This window comes from Falco rusticolus, chromosome 4, assembly GCF_015220075.1.
Source record: "Falco rusticolus isolate bFalRus1 chromosome 4, bFalRus1.pri, whole genome shotgun sequence".
Taxonomy (NCBI): Eukaryota; Metazoa; Chordata; class Aves; order Falconiformes; family Falconidae; genus Falco; species Falco rusticolus.
Window position 1 is genome coordinate 80,643,583 of NC_051190.1, and position 13,925 is coordinate 80,657,507.

The window sequence follows — 13,925 nt, forward strand, 5'->3', positions numbered from 1 at the left end:
GTTGCATATCACTCAGCCTCCGGGAAGAAATACAGAGACAGTTGTGAGCAGGGAGAGGGCTGCATATCACTCGGCCTCCTGAAAGAAATAAGGAGACAGTTGTTAAAATAAGGGGGCAGGGGAGGGGACGGACACGGACAAGTGTGATAAGATCCAAGAAGTTCTGAGCTTGGGCCTGACTGAGGCTGGAAAGCTGTGTCAGTACAATCAAAGTTCTGCTAACGAAAGGTTACTCTTCTTCCCAAAGGAAGAATGCAGATGGTGAAGGGATAACTGTATTGCAAGTTAAATGAAGGCTAAAAGTAAACTGCACTGTTGTCCATTCTTCCCATTCCTATAGTGGTGTTTAGAAACTGATTTATAAACAGCCAAGAGGTTGCTGGTTTGAAATTTAAGAGCCTATGGTGTGCTTAAAAACTTGTGCTCTCCAGCAATCAATGTATTTACTTCTCAAGAGCTCCATGAATCACAAGTAAAAATTATGATGTTAGAACTTGAAAGTATGAGACTGAAAAAAGCTGTTGTGATCATGTATCTGTCAGTATGCTCCTGCTTGAACTCTTGACATAATAGGTATGTCAAAAGGAAAAAGATTTCTGTCTTGCACAAAGACAGTAGAAAAAATACATTAAGCAAATGGCTGGATTTTTTGACAGCTACTTTTCAGGAAAAAGTTAACTTGCTACAGATTATATTTACAAAAAGAAAATTAACTTCTGCTTTTTAACAGTAAAAGATTTAGAGGACAGATACTTGCTTTATGATTATGACTATGGGGTATGATTCAGCATCACATTGCAACCATAAGCACAGTTGTAGATTTACTTGCTTCTGTAATCTCCCTTCCTTCTTGCCTGCACTAGCTCTTCTAGGTGGCTTTGCTTCTCTTCCTTTAGAGAAACCAGATCACAATCAGCATATTGTTTTAATAAAGTCACTCTTCGGTTATAAGCAGGACTGGAAGAGTAGATTCTTGTATGTTGGAGTTTATCACTGTTAGTTTCTCTTTCTAGTTGCTTTCCCTGGCACTAACAACTGTGACCAGTCATGTTGTTTTCCCATGTTTTTCATTCACCTGTTTCTCCTACAACTAACCTCTTCCCCAGTTTTCCCCAGCTGAGAGCTAACTGTGCTTGTGTTATAGCAGGGAGCTGCCAAACAAGTAGCAGAGCTTGAACTAAACTGCTCTCGTTCTTTATTAACTTTATGGACTCAACAACTTACACTGTGCATAATAAATCCACATTTATCTTCGTAAGCAAGCATCTCATTTTTCTGTGAGTCTGTGAACCAGTTATTTTTACAGCTCCAGCAGTGTAACCTCTAGCAGCCTGGATTTTGTTAAAGTCATCAGATGGAGAAAAATAAATTTTAAGTCTTTTTCCCACTCCCCTTCTGTTAGTATTCAAGTTACGTCGTTTTCTGTCATACTTATAGACTGGAAGGCTTCCCCTCACCCCCACTTCTAAGCAGAAAAATGGTTGAAACAGACACTATCATTAAAGCTTCAGGGGGACAGGACATTTGTGCACAAAGATTTGGTTAGGGTGGTTTTCTTCCAGATGCTGTAGGAAATGCGTATGTCTTGCTGCTTGAGCTGCTGTTATTTGGAATGAGTATCCTGCTGGTACTCACTCGCCCTTCAATGCACTGTGGTATAGCAACAGCAAAACAGGTGTGAGAAGAAAAATTATTGTAGTAAATGTATGGCTGTTATACCTCCAACTTACTTTTATTCTCACAATTTATTCCAGTTGAATCAAATGGAAGACTCCAAGACTGGTTAAAAGACACTATTGTAATTGTATCAGTGCCAGGCTCATGGTGGCCTCAGCAGCATTCTGGCTGAATGAATTCAGAATATGTTTTGAACTATCAAAACTCTGTAACTTTCAATGGTTCACTGTATTACAGTTTCAGCAAATGTAAAAGTCAGATTTGATGAATATGTGAGATTATTTTATTTTTCCCCCACCTGTATCAAGAACTCAACAGTCAAGATGGGAGGGGAAAAAAACATTGACTAATTTAAGGAGAAAAATGTCTCCAGAAGCCTGTTCAATCCAAACATTCTTCTTAATATATATGTCACTTCCTTAAAAAAAAAAAAAAAAAATTACAAATTATGTACTGACATTCAGTCACAAAAGTGACTGTATCCTAGTCACTTTTATTCAGTTTTACTGTTCATTTATTTTCCCTACCATCTGGAGTTTTTCTTGATTTAGCACACCTTTTTTTTTTTTTTTTTTTTTAACTTAAAAAAAATCTCCACACTCTTGCTTTAGGGATGTCCCTTTTATTTCCAAAACTTTCTGTTTGAAGTGCAAACACCAAGGTAGTGTGCATTTGTTTTACAAACACCTTTACTGAGAACTGAAAGTATTGGAAGCACTTCTGTTGTTTGCAGTTCATATAAATACTTTTTTCCAAGTCTATTTGTACTGGCATTTTCCCTTTAAATCTTAACTTTAAGTGACTAGACTTCAACAAAGAACATTTTCAGCTAAACTGAACTCTTGCCTTATAAGAACCAATGTTTATTAATGACCATGAAGAGAATGAATGGGGTCTCAGCTGAGTGCATGTCAATTAATTGATGGTACCATAAGATATGTATAAAAGCTTTGCCACTATTTGTGCATGTTCACTCTGCCTCTGTTTTTGCTAGGTGGTTTTCTGCTTCCCTCAAGAAGTGGTATCTTGGGTTTACTGACTTGCGAGCACTGGGAGCACAGGCTGCTTTGGGCACTCCTGCATCACAGCTCCTCTCCTCCTGAGCTGCCTTTCTTTACAGGCCGCATAAGCCTTTCTTCTACCTACCTACTACGAAACCACTACAGTGGCTTTCTGTGATGTGGTTATTTGCCCAGGTTTTTATGTCCTTCTGTCTAAAACAGAAGCAGCTAAGCCTAAGAGGAATGAAGGCAGCAATAGCTTTACAAACCTTTTCTTGTTTTTAGCCCTTTCGTATGAGTTGTGGGGGTAAAGAGAACGCATTACGGTGTTTCATATGAGTGAGCAGATTTAGCTGAAGGCCTTTCCCCACCTCCCCCCTGCCCCCTTGTGCTAAGCCCCTCTGCGTCATAGCTGTGCTTCTGTACCTAATGTTGTGGTTTAGAGGAACAAAAGACATACATTATAAGTCAGTGTAAGTTATGTAACATTGATGTGACAGGATTTGCACTATAGATTTAGCTGACTCTCAGCTAAGAGTAGTTGTGTTTTTTCAGTTGAGGTGCAATTACATTCTGGGAGCATGTTCAGGTGTAGATGCAGGCAAAGGTGGACAGGTTTAGGGTGCATCGGTGCCTGCCAGCAAAGAATGGAGGCACATCAGCTTGTGATACTTGGCTTAAAGTTTTTCCTTAATGAAAACCTAAACTTTTATTTCAAGATTAGTGAGGCTTAATCTCTTAAGCATTTCACTGTAATTTTCTACCAAAATTGAAGTTTTGCAACAAGTATGCTTCAAATTAGAGTTTTGAAACTTATTTGTTTAGCTTTTTAATATTTCTTCGTGTAATTGCTGATTTGCATTCCATTACAGTATGGGCTTGGAAATTACTAGCTATTTCAACAAAGATGTTTAAAACCCTTGTATGTTCAGGACATGTTTTTAACTAGAACAGAACTATGAGTTCTTAGGATTTAAGCTTCTTGGCTTTTGCTTTCATTGTTCTGGGTAAGATTCACAGAAATGACACCAGGATGCAGAGTGTTTTCATTTGCCTCCAGACTGAGCAGGCTGCCAGTTTAATACAGAGGTGACTGTGTTAGAAGGGAAAATATGTGTCATTTCTGAAATAAGCGAGTTTTTTTGTTTTTCCTTCCCTTGCTCTGCATGCCATTTGGGGCTAGGGCAGGAGGTGTACTTTCACAATTCTCCATACATGGAAAAGTGCCAAGGTACTCTTAGTTACATGAGCCATGCATAATCATCCTGCAGTGCACTTCTATACAAAAGCTAAATGTTGGGTCATTTTTAATGTGCTATAGAAATCTCATGTGACTTGCCCAAAGTCACTCTGCAGGCCAGAAGCTATCAGGAATAAAAGCAGTGAATCCTGCTACTCTATAACTAGAAGACCAAACTGTGTCCCTAAAACATGCAGATGAGGAGGGACCTTGCTATGACCACAGTGTGCAGGGCACAGACATGGTTTGCCTCCCTGACCTCCCTCAGGAGCTCTAGGGTGGTCATTGTGATTATTCAAAATAACATTTTCTCTCTCAGCTGCTGATTGTCCTGCTGTGACCTGACAAGTATATTAGCAACCATTAATTATCAGGCAGCAGAATAGCCGTCTTCCATAGCATTTCTCAAACTCTGTTAAAGAGACTTTTTTTTAAAAAAAAAATGCTGCTAGTACAAACTTCTGAAAATAAACTGGGCTTGGCACAGGAATTACTGATGAATGAAGTTCCTGGTGTTTTTTTTTTTTGAGGGGAGTGAACACTTGAAGTCTTATTTTCATTTTAATGGAAACATTTTTTGTCAGCCCACCAATTTAAAATAAGGTTAGCAAAACAAGCCTAAAAATAGCGAAGCTGTAGTACAGCTAAGAAATTGTGAAAGCACTGAGTGAGCTAAAGCTAAATATCATCTTACAGCCCTAGCTGAGCACTATACATGTATATATATCTAAAAATAAATGCATGAATAATAAAATACAAGCGGAAAGCTCAGTGGTCTATTGGACATGGTTAGATAACTAACTGACTATTTCAGGTAAATCTGGACTAAATATTGGACTTGTCAAGAAGTGGCTTTAACTGTTAACAGTGTCTCTTTCTGGCTTTAAGTTGTTAAAAATCCAGTCTGCCTAGAGATTGAAATGGGTAAGTTATATCATGAAGACAAACTTGGAAATACCCAGCTGAACTTCTACCATGAGGCCTCAAAATTAGATACATTTAAAAAGATGATTGTACTTTGGAAGAGAAAATTAACTAAATCTACGCTGCTGAAAGCTTGTAGCACAGAATACTTATGATACTTCTTTGGTGCTCGTGGTAAATACAGTAAAATATTATATACTTTGGGACACTTTCATGACTTGCGGCTGCTCACTTCCTTCTATTAGATTATACAGTATGTGAAGTTTAGCTTTCAGTTTTACTAAAGAATACTAGTGCTGAAAAGGAGCAGAGTCTTGTTTCTCTAGTTTTAAAAGATTTTTATATATATATATATATATTTTTTTTTTTAAATAACCAGGGAATATGTAGGTTATAGGAATGGTATGGCTTATCCATGTGAACTCTAGGTCAGGGATTTTTTCAGACTGCTTGTTGGTTCGAGTTTTTTTTATGTAGCAGGAGAAAACTTTACCACACAAGTATTCTCATGGTTGCAACTAATAAAATTTTGTGTTTAGTTTAGGACAAAAGTATTTAGGCCACATTATTTGTGGGAATGTTTCTGTAGCTTAGGAATATGGACACCATAAGGAAAATAATGAAATCTGCAAATCAAAATCTGAAATCCATTATTGTAGACTTTTTAAAGGTCTTTCTCCTTCCTTGGGCAGATTTGAAGCCTAGAGCCAGTGGACTGTAGTAGCGCTCAGTTTAGTCACTTCTTGACTGACAACAAACTGGGAGAATACACTTTGAGTGTAGGGTAGCTAGGGTGCACTGTGCAGTGGGACCTTCAGGAGATGCTAAGGAAAGAAATGTGAGTTGTTGTCTGAGAAGTAAAGGTCTTTGTAATCTGCAGTGACAATTTAAGCCTCACAATTTTCCTTTGTGGTTAGTACAGTAAATAGTATTCATTTTGTAGATGGGAGTACTTGTTTGAGGTTGCATGACTGGTTACCAAAAGACCAAGAGGAGGCTGACATGTACAACTGAAACTGAACTTTTGACCTTTCTGAACTAGTGATCTCCGTGAATGGTACCATACACACGGAGATAAGGCAATAGCTGCCTATCTTTGGTTAATTTTCTATATGCTTTCTTCCTTATTGCTTCTGCAGACTGTGGGAAGTAAAGAATTCCTATTTACTGCGGCTACATCTCTAGTGACTCCTGCTTTATTACATAATTTCAAATAAGCTCAATTAGCGGGAGGTAGGCCAAGGTGGGAATGAGTAAGTTTGCTAAAATTGTCAGAAGCTAAATGACTCTGTGTTTTGGGAAGTCTCTCAAAACTTGGGAAAAGATGGCTAAGGCAGTGCATGGCTATAATAACTATATTAAAAAATCTGCTCACATTGAAGCTTTTGACTTTCTACACACTCAAGACAGTCATTCATTAATCTTCAGAAAATTCTGTTTCCCTGAGTGTGCACAGATACTTTCTTTTCCAGTGGAAATGCCAAAAGGCAGATTTAGAGATAAGGTTCAGACCTGAACCCAAGTATGTCCCAAGCTTTTGAATACTTACTAAGCTGACAGTATTTAATCCAGAACTTGGAAACAGATTTTTTTTTTCCTTGTTTTAAGCCTACAGTGAAATTGGTAAAGTCAACTTGAACAGCTCACAGCTTTCATTGCATAACATCTGCAAGCTGAAAGGGATCCAGTTCTGGGAATCAGTGTAATGTTGACGTAAGCTTAAAACTTTGCCTTTGAGGGATGCTTCTGAAGGGAAGGGAATTTGGCTGTGAGATCACTGAGTTTGGGGGGCAGGTTTTGTGTCCAAGCTGGTAAAATGTAAATGTTAGAAGTTACTAGCCCTGTTTGGCATGCAGATGGCATCATTAGCTGTCTTCTAAAAGTTTGCATCTGCTGGTACTGAGAAGCTGTACTTCAGTTCTCACTTGTCTCATGTCACCATTTCAAGTAATATTAAATAAGGACAGTAGTCAGCAGAAATAGCTTAAAAAGCTTTTTTTGCATGAAGCAGGTTTTCATCTGAAACTTGCTTTATGTAGTTGTAAATAAATTGTAAAACCAAGACCCCAGTAATTTACTGGGGACTCTAAATCCTTGTTATTTGCATTGTAGATGAACACAAACCACTTCAACCTTCTAATGTTGAAGATGACTGTGTACCTTTATTGTTGTATTGTTTGGGCTATTTGATAGAATCATGTGAAGAAGAATCAAATTACTTTATTCTAGAAGAAGGAAGGGGGGGGGGGAGGAGCAACCAGTCAAAGCTGACTAATTTCCTTTGACTAGCTCCTTCCAGCTCGGCCTGTAGTGGCTCTGCAGCTTATGGCTCTGAAATGCTTTGCATGCAGGATGAATAATGGGACTTGCAAAAACTGGAGGTCCTTGGTCTGTGGTGTGACTGGATTAGGTGACCTGTCTTAGGCTCGTCCTGGTGGTGCTCCTTCCTGAGAGGTGCCTTGGGAACGTGCTCCATTCTGATTGAATTCTGCTTTCTGCATCATGTGCTGGGCATACCCATTCATTGCCTGTTCATCCAGATGAAAGGAAGGCCTTGAAGGCCCATGTAAGATGATACCTGGGACTGGGCTTCTTCCACCAGAGGACTGGGCTACTGCCACCAGAGTGCTCACTCATCAACCTGAAGAAGAGCCACTGCTGCAGTGTCCTTGGTTGCCACCTTTACAAGCAGCTACTATGATGGGATTGGATTGCCCCTGTGGCAGCAGTTCATTCCTAGCTCCTGCATTTTCTGAATTAAGGCATTTTTTACATTGTCGTCAATGTTGTCAAAATTACTCTTCTGATTATTTTAGTCAGTTTCTGAGGCAGGAAGGGGGGCAAGGTATATATCCTGTCTTCTGCTGGGGAGAAACTTGGTGGTTTAACTGACCAGAAAAACTGCATATTCCTGATCTGTAAATCTATAGAAGTAATTTATAAAGATATTTGTGGTAACTACAGTTGAAAAGGCTTGCATTAATCTAGGGTTAATAAAATTTTATGAGCATTAGAGCAGCTGTACACTGAGGAAAAATCTTCTAGTGAGGAAGACTTCTTATTGAAAACACCCATGTCATCTGTTTGCACTTGAGCTGGTTTTGTGGTTTGTTGCAGCAGAGCAAATATCATTATACAGCAAAAAGTCACCAACGTAGAAACTGGATTAGAAGATCTAACTTTACCTTTGAGTAGCAGATACAGTCAGAGTATTCCCTGAGATTTTGAAATTACTTTGTTTCTTGCCACAGATGAGAACCAGCACTGCTGAAGTAGCATAGAAGAGGAACTGACAGATATAAAATAAAAACAATTTGCAGTACCAGATTTAGAAGTTTCAGGTTCTTTAGGTAGCTGAAGATGTATCTGTATTTGTGATAAAACTCAGTCAAACCAGATCTCTGACTATTCTGAGGTTGAACAATCTCTTAATATGTGAATGATAAATTATATTATATAAATATCTTGCATATTACAAATATTTAGGTGACTTAGCAGATCTTTTCTGGAAAATATTTCTGAACGGTGTAGCTTCACTGATGTTCTGGTTGTTTAGAGCCAGTAAAATAATTAAGAAAACATTAATTTCATAATTTTATTCAGTGTTGACTTTTATTGCTAATGTGTATGCTTTTAATTATTTTAGGAAATCTATCAGTGGTGTGGCTCATCATGCAATAAATATGAGCGGCTGAAGGCTACTCAGGTTGCCATTGGCATTCGGGACAATGAACGAAATGGAAGGTCTAAATTAATTACCGTGGAAGAAGGGAGTGAACCAAACCAGCTCATAAAGGTATTGTAATATGCATACAGTTACTGACATAGCTGTGAATAAAATGCACTTACGCCTCAAGAACTAAATAGGATTGGGTTCCAACTTTGTTCTTCAAGGACTCCAGGAACTCATATTTAGGTTATGATAGGCTAGTTTATACTTCTTTTCCTTCCTTATCCAAGCAGTGTTAAGTTTATTGGGAAGTAAAGTCAATCAGTCATCTGAGAATACTTTTTTTAAGAACTTTTTGAATTAGCTGTTGGATGACTGAATTAACAGAAGAGCTCATACCTGAACCACACTATCTGGTCCTCTGTTTGAGGAAAGAGCAGCATCAAGATGGGACAGCATCGAACAAGAAATCCATAGAATTACTATGTATGGGATGTACCAAATGTAGCATTGTGTGTGGAGATGTATGGGGCCAAGCACACTGCTTTGCATCACCACTTCTACTACAAATTCCTGTGCACCTAGCCTCTAGTAACCCTAGTGAGCCCCTTCCTCATATGTTTAGAAAGTTTAACTGTTTATTCAAAAATTCAGATTTCAAAACTGAGTTGATCAAATTAGAGTGCAAAAATAAATTTTCCAATTAATGGGGTTTTCAGATCTTGAAAAAAAAACCCATTGAGCACTGAGTTCTTGGAGGCCACATACTAATAAAAGCATTGTCATTCGGTGTTTGCATGCTAAATTAAGCTTTTCCGGTCATTCTCTAAAAAGAAGAAAGAAGGAAGCAGGATAATAAAGCAGTGCTTCAATAAAACTGAAAATTACAATCAGAATATTAACTTGTACTTCAGATTAACTTCAGGAAGTAGTGCTAATGCTGAATGCAGGTATGCCACCATTTTTGATGGTGCTTACATTCAGTTTTGTCACGTGGAGTAAAACTATTTATTGACCAAGTAGCAAAACATACCAGGTGCTGAGCCACCAGCCCTTGGCCATGCTAGCTGTGGTGATGCCTTTAGATGGCCTGTCCATCTGTTTGTAAGGACTTTTTGCCTGTGGGTATGAGTACCGATGCAGCTGTGCTCAGAAGCTGGGGAAGTGACACCCAGTGCACTGGAGAATTTTGAAGAAAGAAAAAAACCAATCCTTCATCTGGCTTTTTACTTCCCTGTACAGACTTCTCACACCAGCTCTGACATGGTACCTATTTTATACCTGTAACTTTTATGAAAAGAGCACAGGTTAACAACTAGAACCCAGCCTCCTGCTGCTTATTTGAATCACAGTATTGGGTTGCAGCCTGCAGTGGGCCATTGCTGGGTGGCACTGTGGGAACCTGCTGGCACAGTCCCCTGGAAGCAGCCTCCTGCTGCCAAGCCCATCGTGGGGTTACTGCTTGAGGCTCTGCATGGCGTTTCTGTTAAGCTCGTGTGGGAGTTGGGAGCATTGATCAGAACAGCTGCACTTTGCACCTCTTACTCAACGAAGGCACAGATGCAGATGCAAGGTCGGACTTCTGTGCTGCTGCAGCAAGGATGTGGGCCTGCTGCAGGGATGGTCATCAGAAGGCCAGCTGCCTCCTCCCCCTGACAGGCTACGAGCAGCAGGGATATGCTGGCCTCGCCCCTATATCTGTTTGCCAGACTTTGTTCAGCTGCGTGCAACTTGTTTTGTAGCAATCTTGGCGCATGATTAAGAGCAGGAAAAATGCCAAGGTTGTGTTTTGATCCTGTGGTGCTTTGTTATTGTATCAGGGAATAAATCTTTTCTTCACTTGCTCAGTAGTGTATGAAGAAGTTTCTGCTTTTCCTGTTAATTGTGAATATATAGAGGGAAGAAAAATGGGTAGTTCAATGCAAGTAGGTTCATGGCTTCCATTGCTGTCACTGTAGTAAGTCTGATTCAAGTGAGTTTGTCGGCAGCCAGGGCTTACCTTCTAGCCTGCATTATGCTAGGTAGCCTTGCTTTGGGAAGTGCTGCTCACATAACAGGGTCTGCAGCACAGCTGGGGCTGTCCCAGTCCAAGCTCTGAAATGTGCTGCTATTAAGCCAGGAGGGTAGTTAACCTCACAAACATATAAAACTTATTAATCCCTATCTCTGCACAAATTATGTTTAGTTCCTGGTGCTCTTCATTTTGCTTTCTCCTTGCTCCTACAAAATTGTCTCTAACTTGCTGTGGCACTTGCCTGAGATGACTGCCCTGAAACTAGTATTTTGCTTGCTTCTTCCCTCTGCATCAGGAAGGATGGATTTTTGCCACCTCCAGCTTGCTTAGAAAAATGTTGACTTATTTTCTAAGCAAAAGAATTATGTACTTTAAATATTCATTTTGTCATCCAGAATGCCACTGAAATCAGAATGAGATTTCCTAAAAATTATCTCCTCTGATAAATGTCAGGAATGATTCCTCCTCCTTTCAGCTGGAAATCTTCCATTTCAGTGGCTACACATGCTCATGCAGTGCTGCTAGAACAGCATTCACTGGGCAGGGGCTGACACCCACTGCGAGTACCAACATAAAGAGCCTGTAGTGATCTTATCCCTACTCCTTAAGCATAGAGTCATGTCTCCCAGCCAGTAAAGCAAGGCTGCTGTGCCTATGGCCCCACCACGGAGGCAAGCCACAGGCTGATTCAACAAACCCTGGCAGACTTGTGTCCTGCTGTGGGATTAGCAGAGGCAGCAGTGGCTGTGCTGTGCTGGTGTTTCCTGGCCAGCCCACTTTCTCAGTGGGAGCTGGGGAGCTGCAGGTGAGGTGAACTGGTCTGAGAAGGGCAGCTGCCGTCTCCCAACTACCATTTTTATCAAGAACTGGGAACAGGCTGGCACTGCTTGAACAATTAGCCCATGGGAGACAGCTGTCTGGTGCATACTGTAGGGCTGGATGAACTGCTGTGGCAGGCCAGCAAGACACAGCTTGCTCACTGTGGGAAAGGGGATGAGCTAGAAGCTGGGTACGTTAGTAGTTTTGTCAGCAGCAAGCCCTTTTTTCATCTGCTGTAGTGACTAGGGACCACTTGGGAACAGACAGTGACTGTCCTGTGCTCACACAGCATGTCTGGAAAGCTCAGACCTGCAGTAGGCACATGGGTCATCTCTTACACTGTAGGAATCACTACAACTCTTTGACTGTGAAGATGAGACAGAAGCTTTCTGTGCAAGTGCATCACAAGTATTTATCTACTTGGTTTCACCTCCATGTTCACGCTGAGGTGAGGTGTGGACTGGCAGGTTTAAACAAGCAGTACTGTATAGGGTTGCTGCCTTGGAAATTAAAAAAATAAACCAACCACCTTGGACAGATTGCTGCTTAGTAACTGTGACGGGTCTCCACAGTCACAGCTGCCCGTAGTAAAATTCACCAGATGCCAGCTCTGCTCTGATTTTCACGTGTAAACAGCTGAATAGAGTTACTCATTCTGCTGCACCTTAGGCCTGAATGTTCAAATTGTGTTACAGGAAATTTTTCACCTGCATGGGGCCAATCCAAAAATAGATCTTAGCAATGCTTGAGTCAGTTTGGTTGCTCTAGAGTGACCACATTAGGGTTAAAGCTAGCTACACTCTTTTTTTTTCTTTTTTTTTTTTTTCTCTTCTCCTTTAACCAAAAGGAAAGTTAAACATATGGTTTTAAAGCTAACCTAGGACCAAAATCCTCTAGGATCAGTTGCTAACCCTGTTGGAAACCCCCTTGGGCCCGCTGCACCAACACAGATGCGTGTCCTGACTGCTTGCAGTAGTAAGCAGAGATCTCACAGCACCGCATTTGGGTACCCAAGAGATGACTGAGATCACCAGGGTCTGAGAGAGCAGCCATAGTTATGAGGTAGCGATGCTCAGGATAGACAGTTTTCTAACTGTAGTTGGAATCTATGCTCTGATTCCTGAAGACTGGACAAAACTGGGAAAGCTAAATTTTAAAACTAGTTTTTGATGATTTCATTATTTAGCATTATGGAAATGGTGGGTGAGATGAGTAAATGAAATACCCTGTTTCCTTTCTCCAGTGAAATTAATGTCCACTGTTTGGCAGTGACTGTGTAAGCTGTGCTTGATTTCGGAGTAATGGCAAATTGGAGAAACAAATTGGAAATATCTGTAATTGCAACGTTTTCTAGTTGGACAGCAAGGTGAAGCTGCTTGCAGTATTGCAGAGAACACAGAAATTCAGTTCTGAGTCACCCGAGGGAAAGATGCAAAGCACCCAATCCTCAACGCATAGCGCACAGACACCTTCAACTGGGATCACACCTCTAGAGATGAAGTAGGAGAGGAGGAGAAAGTCTTAAATGTATTTGTATAATTTGAAATATTGAACACCCAAACAGATTTTTAGATTGACTGTACTGTCATGACAACATAGACTCATCTCCTTGTGATATGTTTTAAGTGTCTCAGGCAGCAGTAAGGGTTTGTCTCCAGGCCAATTAAAAAGTAGGATAGACTGAGTTTTAACTAAACAAAGTATCAAGCCTGGATCTGTCCTTTCTACTTAATTATGAGTGTTTAGCTAACACTTCTCAGGATGATTGTGTTTTCTCTGCAGTCAAAACAGTATGATTCTTTGAACTGTTGTATTGTTCCCCTACAAATTATTCCCTTAAAACAGCAGTTCTTGGTAACATGTGGTTGCTACAGTTTTGACTGCTGAGGTCTAAAACCACAGGAAAATGAAGGTCATATTAGTATGCATCTTTGAAATTGCTCTTCTGCGTTTAAATAAAAAATGCCACACCTTCTGTTTACTGAACATTTGGAGTTGTCGTGTGCCTGGTTTTGTTAGGGTTCTAGTGGCCTTACAATAGATGAGTACAAACTCACTTCTAAAATACTCGTGTAAATATTCAACTAGTTTGAATATTGAGCAACAGAGGGAACCTCTTCCTCCTCTCTGATAATGCAGCCTTTCTCCTCCTCCCTTTTCCTTTTAAGTTCCTAAGTAATGCTTAGTCCTGAGAATTCCTGATTGCCATTGTGTTCAGTGATGGTTGATTTTGCCTATGGTGTGAATAAATACTACGCACGGAGGTATGGGAATGATTTGATCATATTACAGCCAATCATGCTTTTCTACCTCTGTAACTGGAAAGGGACTGTTAGCACCACACAGTGCTCAGGCAGTCATGCCTCAAGAGCACAGAAAATAAAAAGATCCTGCTGCAAATGCAAGTTACAGAGGCTACGTCTCCAGAGACCCGTATAATGCAAGCATCACCACAACGTCAAGCTCCAGTAAACCTTAAATTAGCTGGATGGATGTCCGTGCATATGGACAAAAGACCAGGACTGTCCCACTCCTCCTTAGTTAATATTTAAATTCAAATAGTTAATAGTTAAATTCGAG

At 40.2% G+C, this 13,925-nt stretch overlaps 1 protein-coding gene across 1 annotated transcript in view; it reads left to right on the forward strand.

Moving 5' to 3' along the window:
* The window catches only part of SCIN (scinderin), a 50,473-nt gene that overhangs the window by 10,231 nt on the left and 26,317 nt on the right, over positions 1 to 13,925 (forward strand). Inside the window, exon 4 of the mRNA XM_037386932.1 lies at positions 8,489 to 8,638. Within this exon, the coding sequence (XP_037242829.1) occupies positions 8,489 to 8,638 (150 nt within the window). The remainder of the gene's footprint in view (positions 1 to 8,488; positions 8,639 to 13,925) is intronic.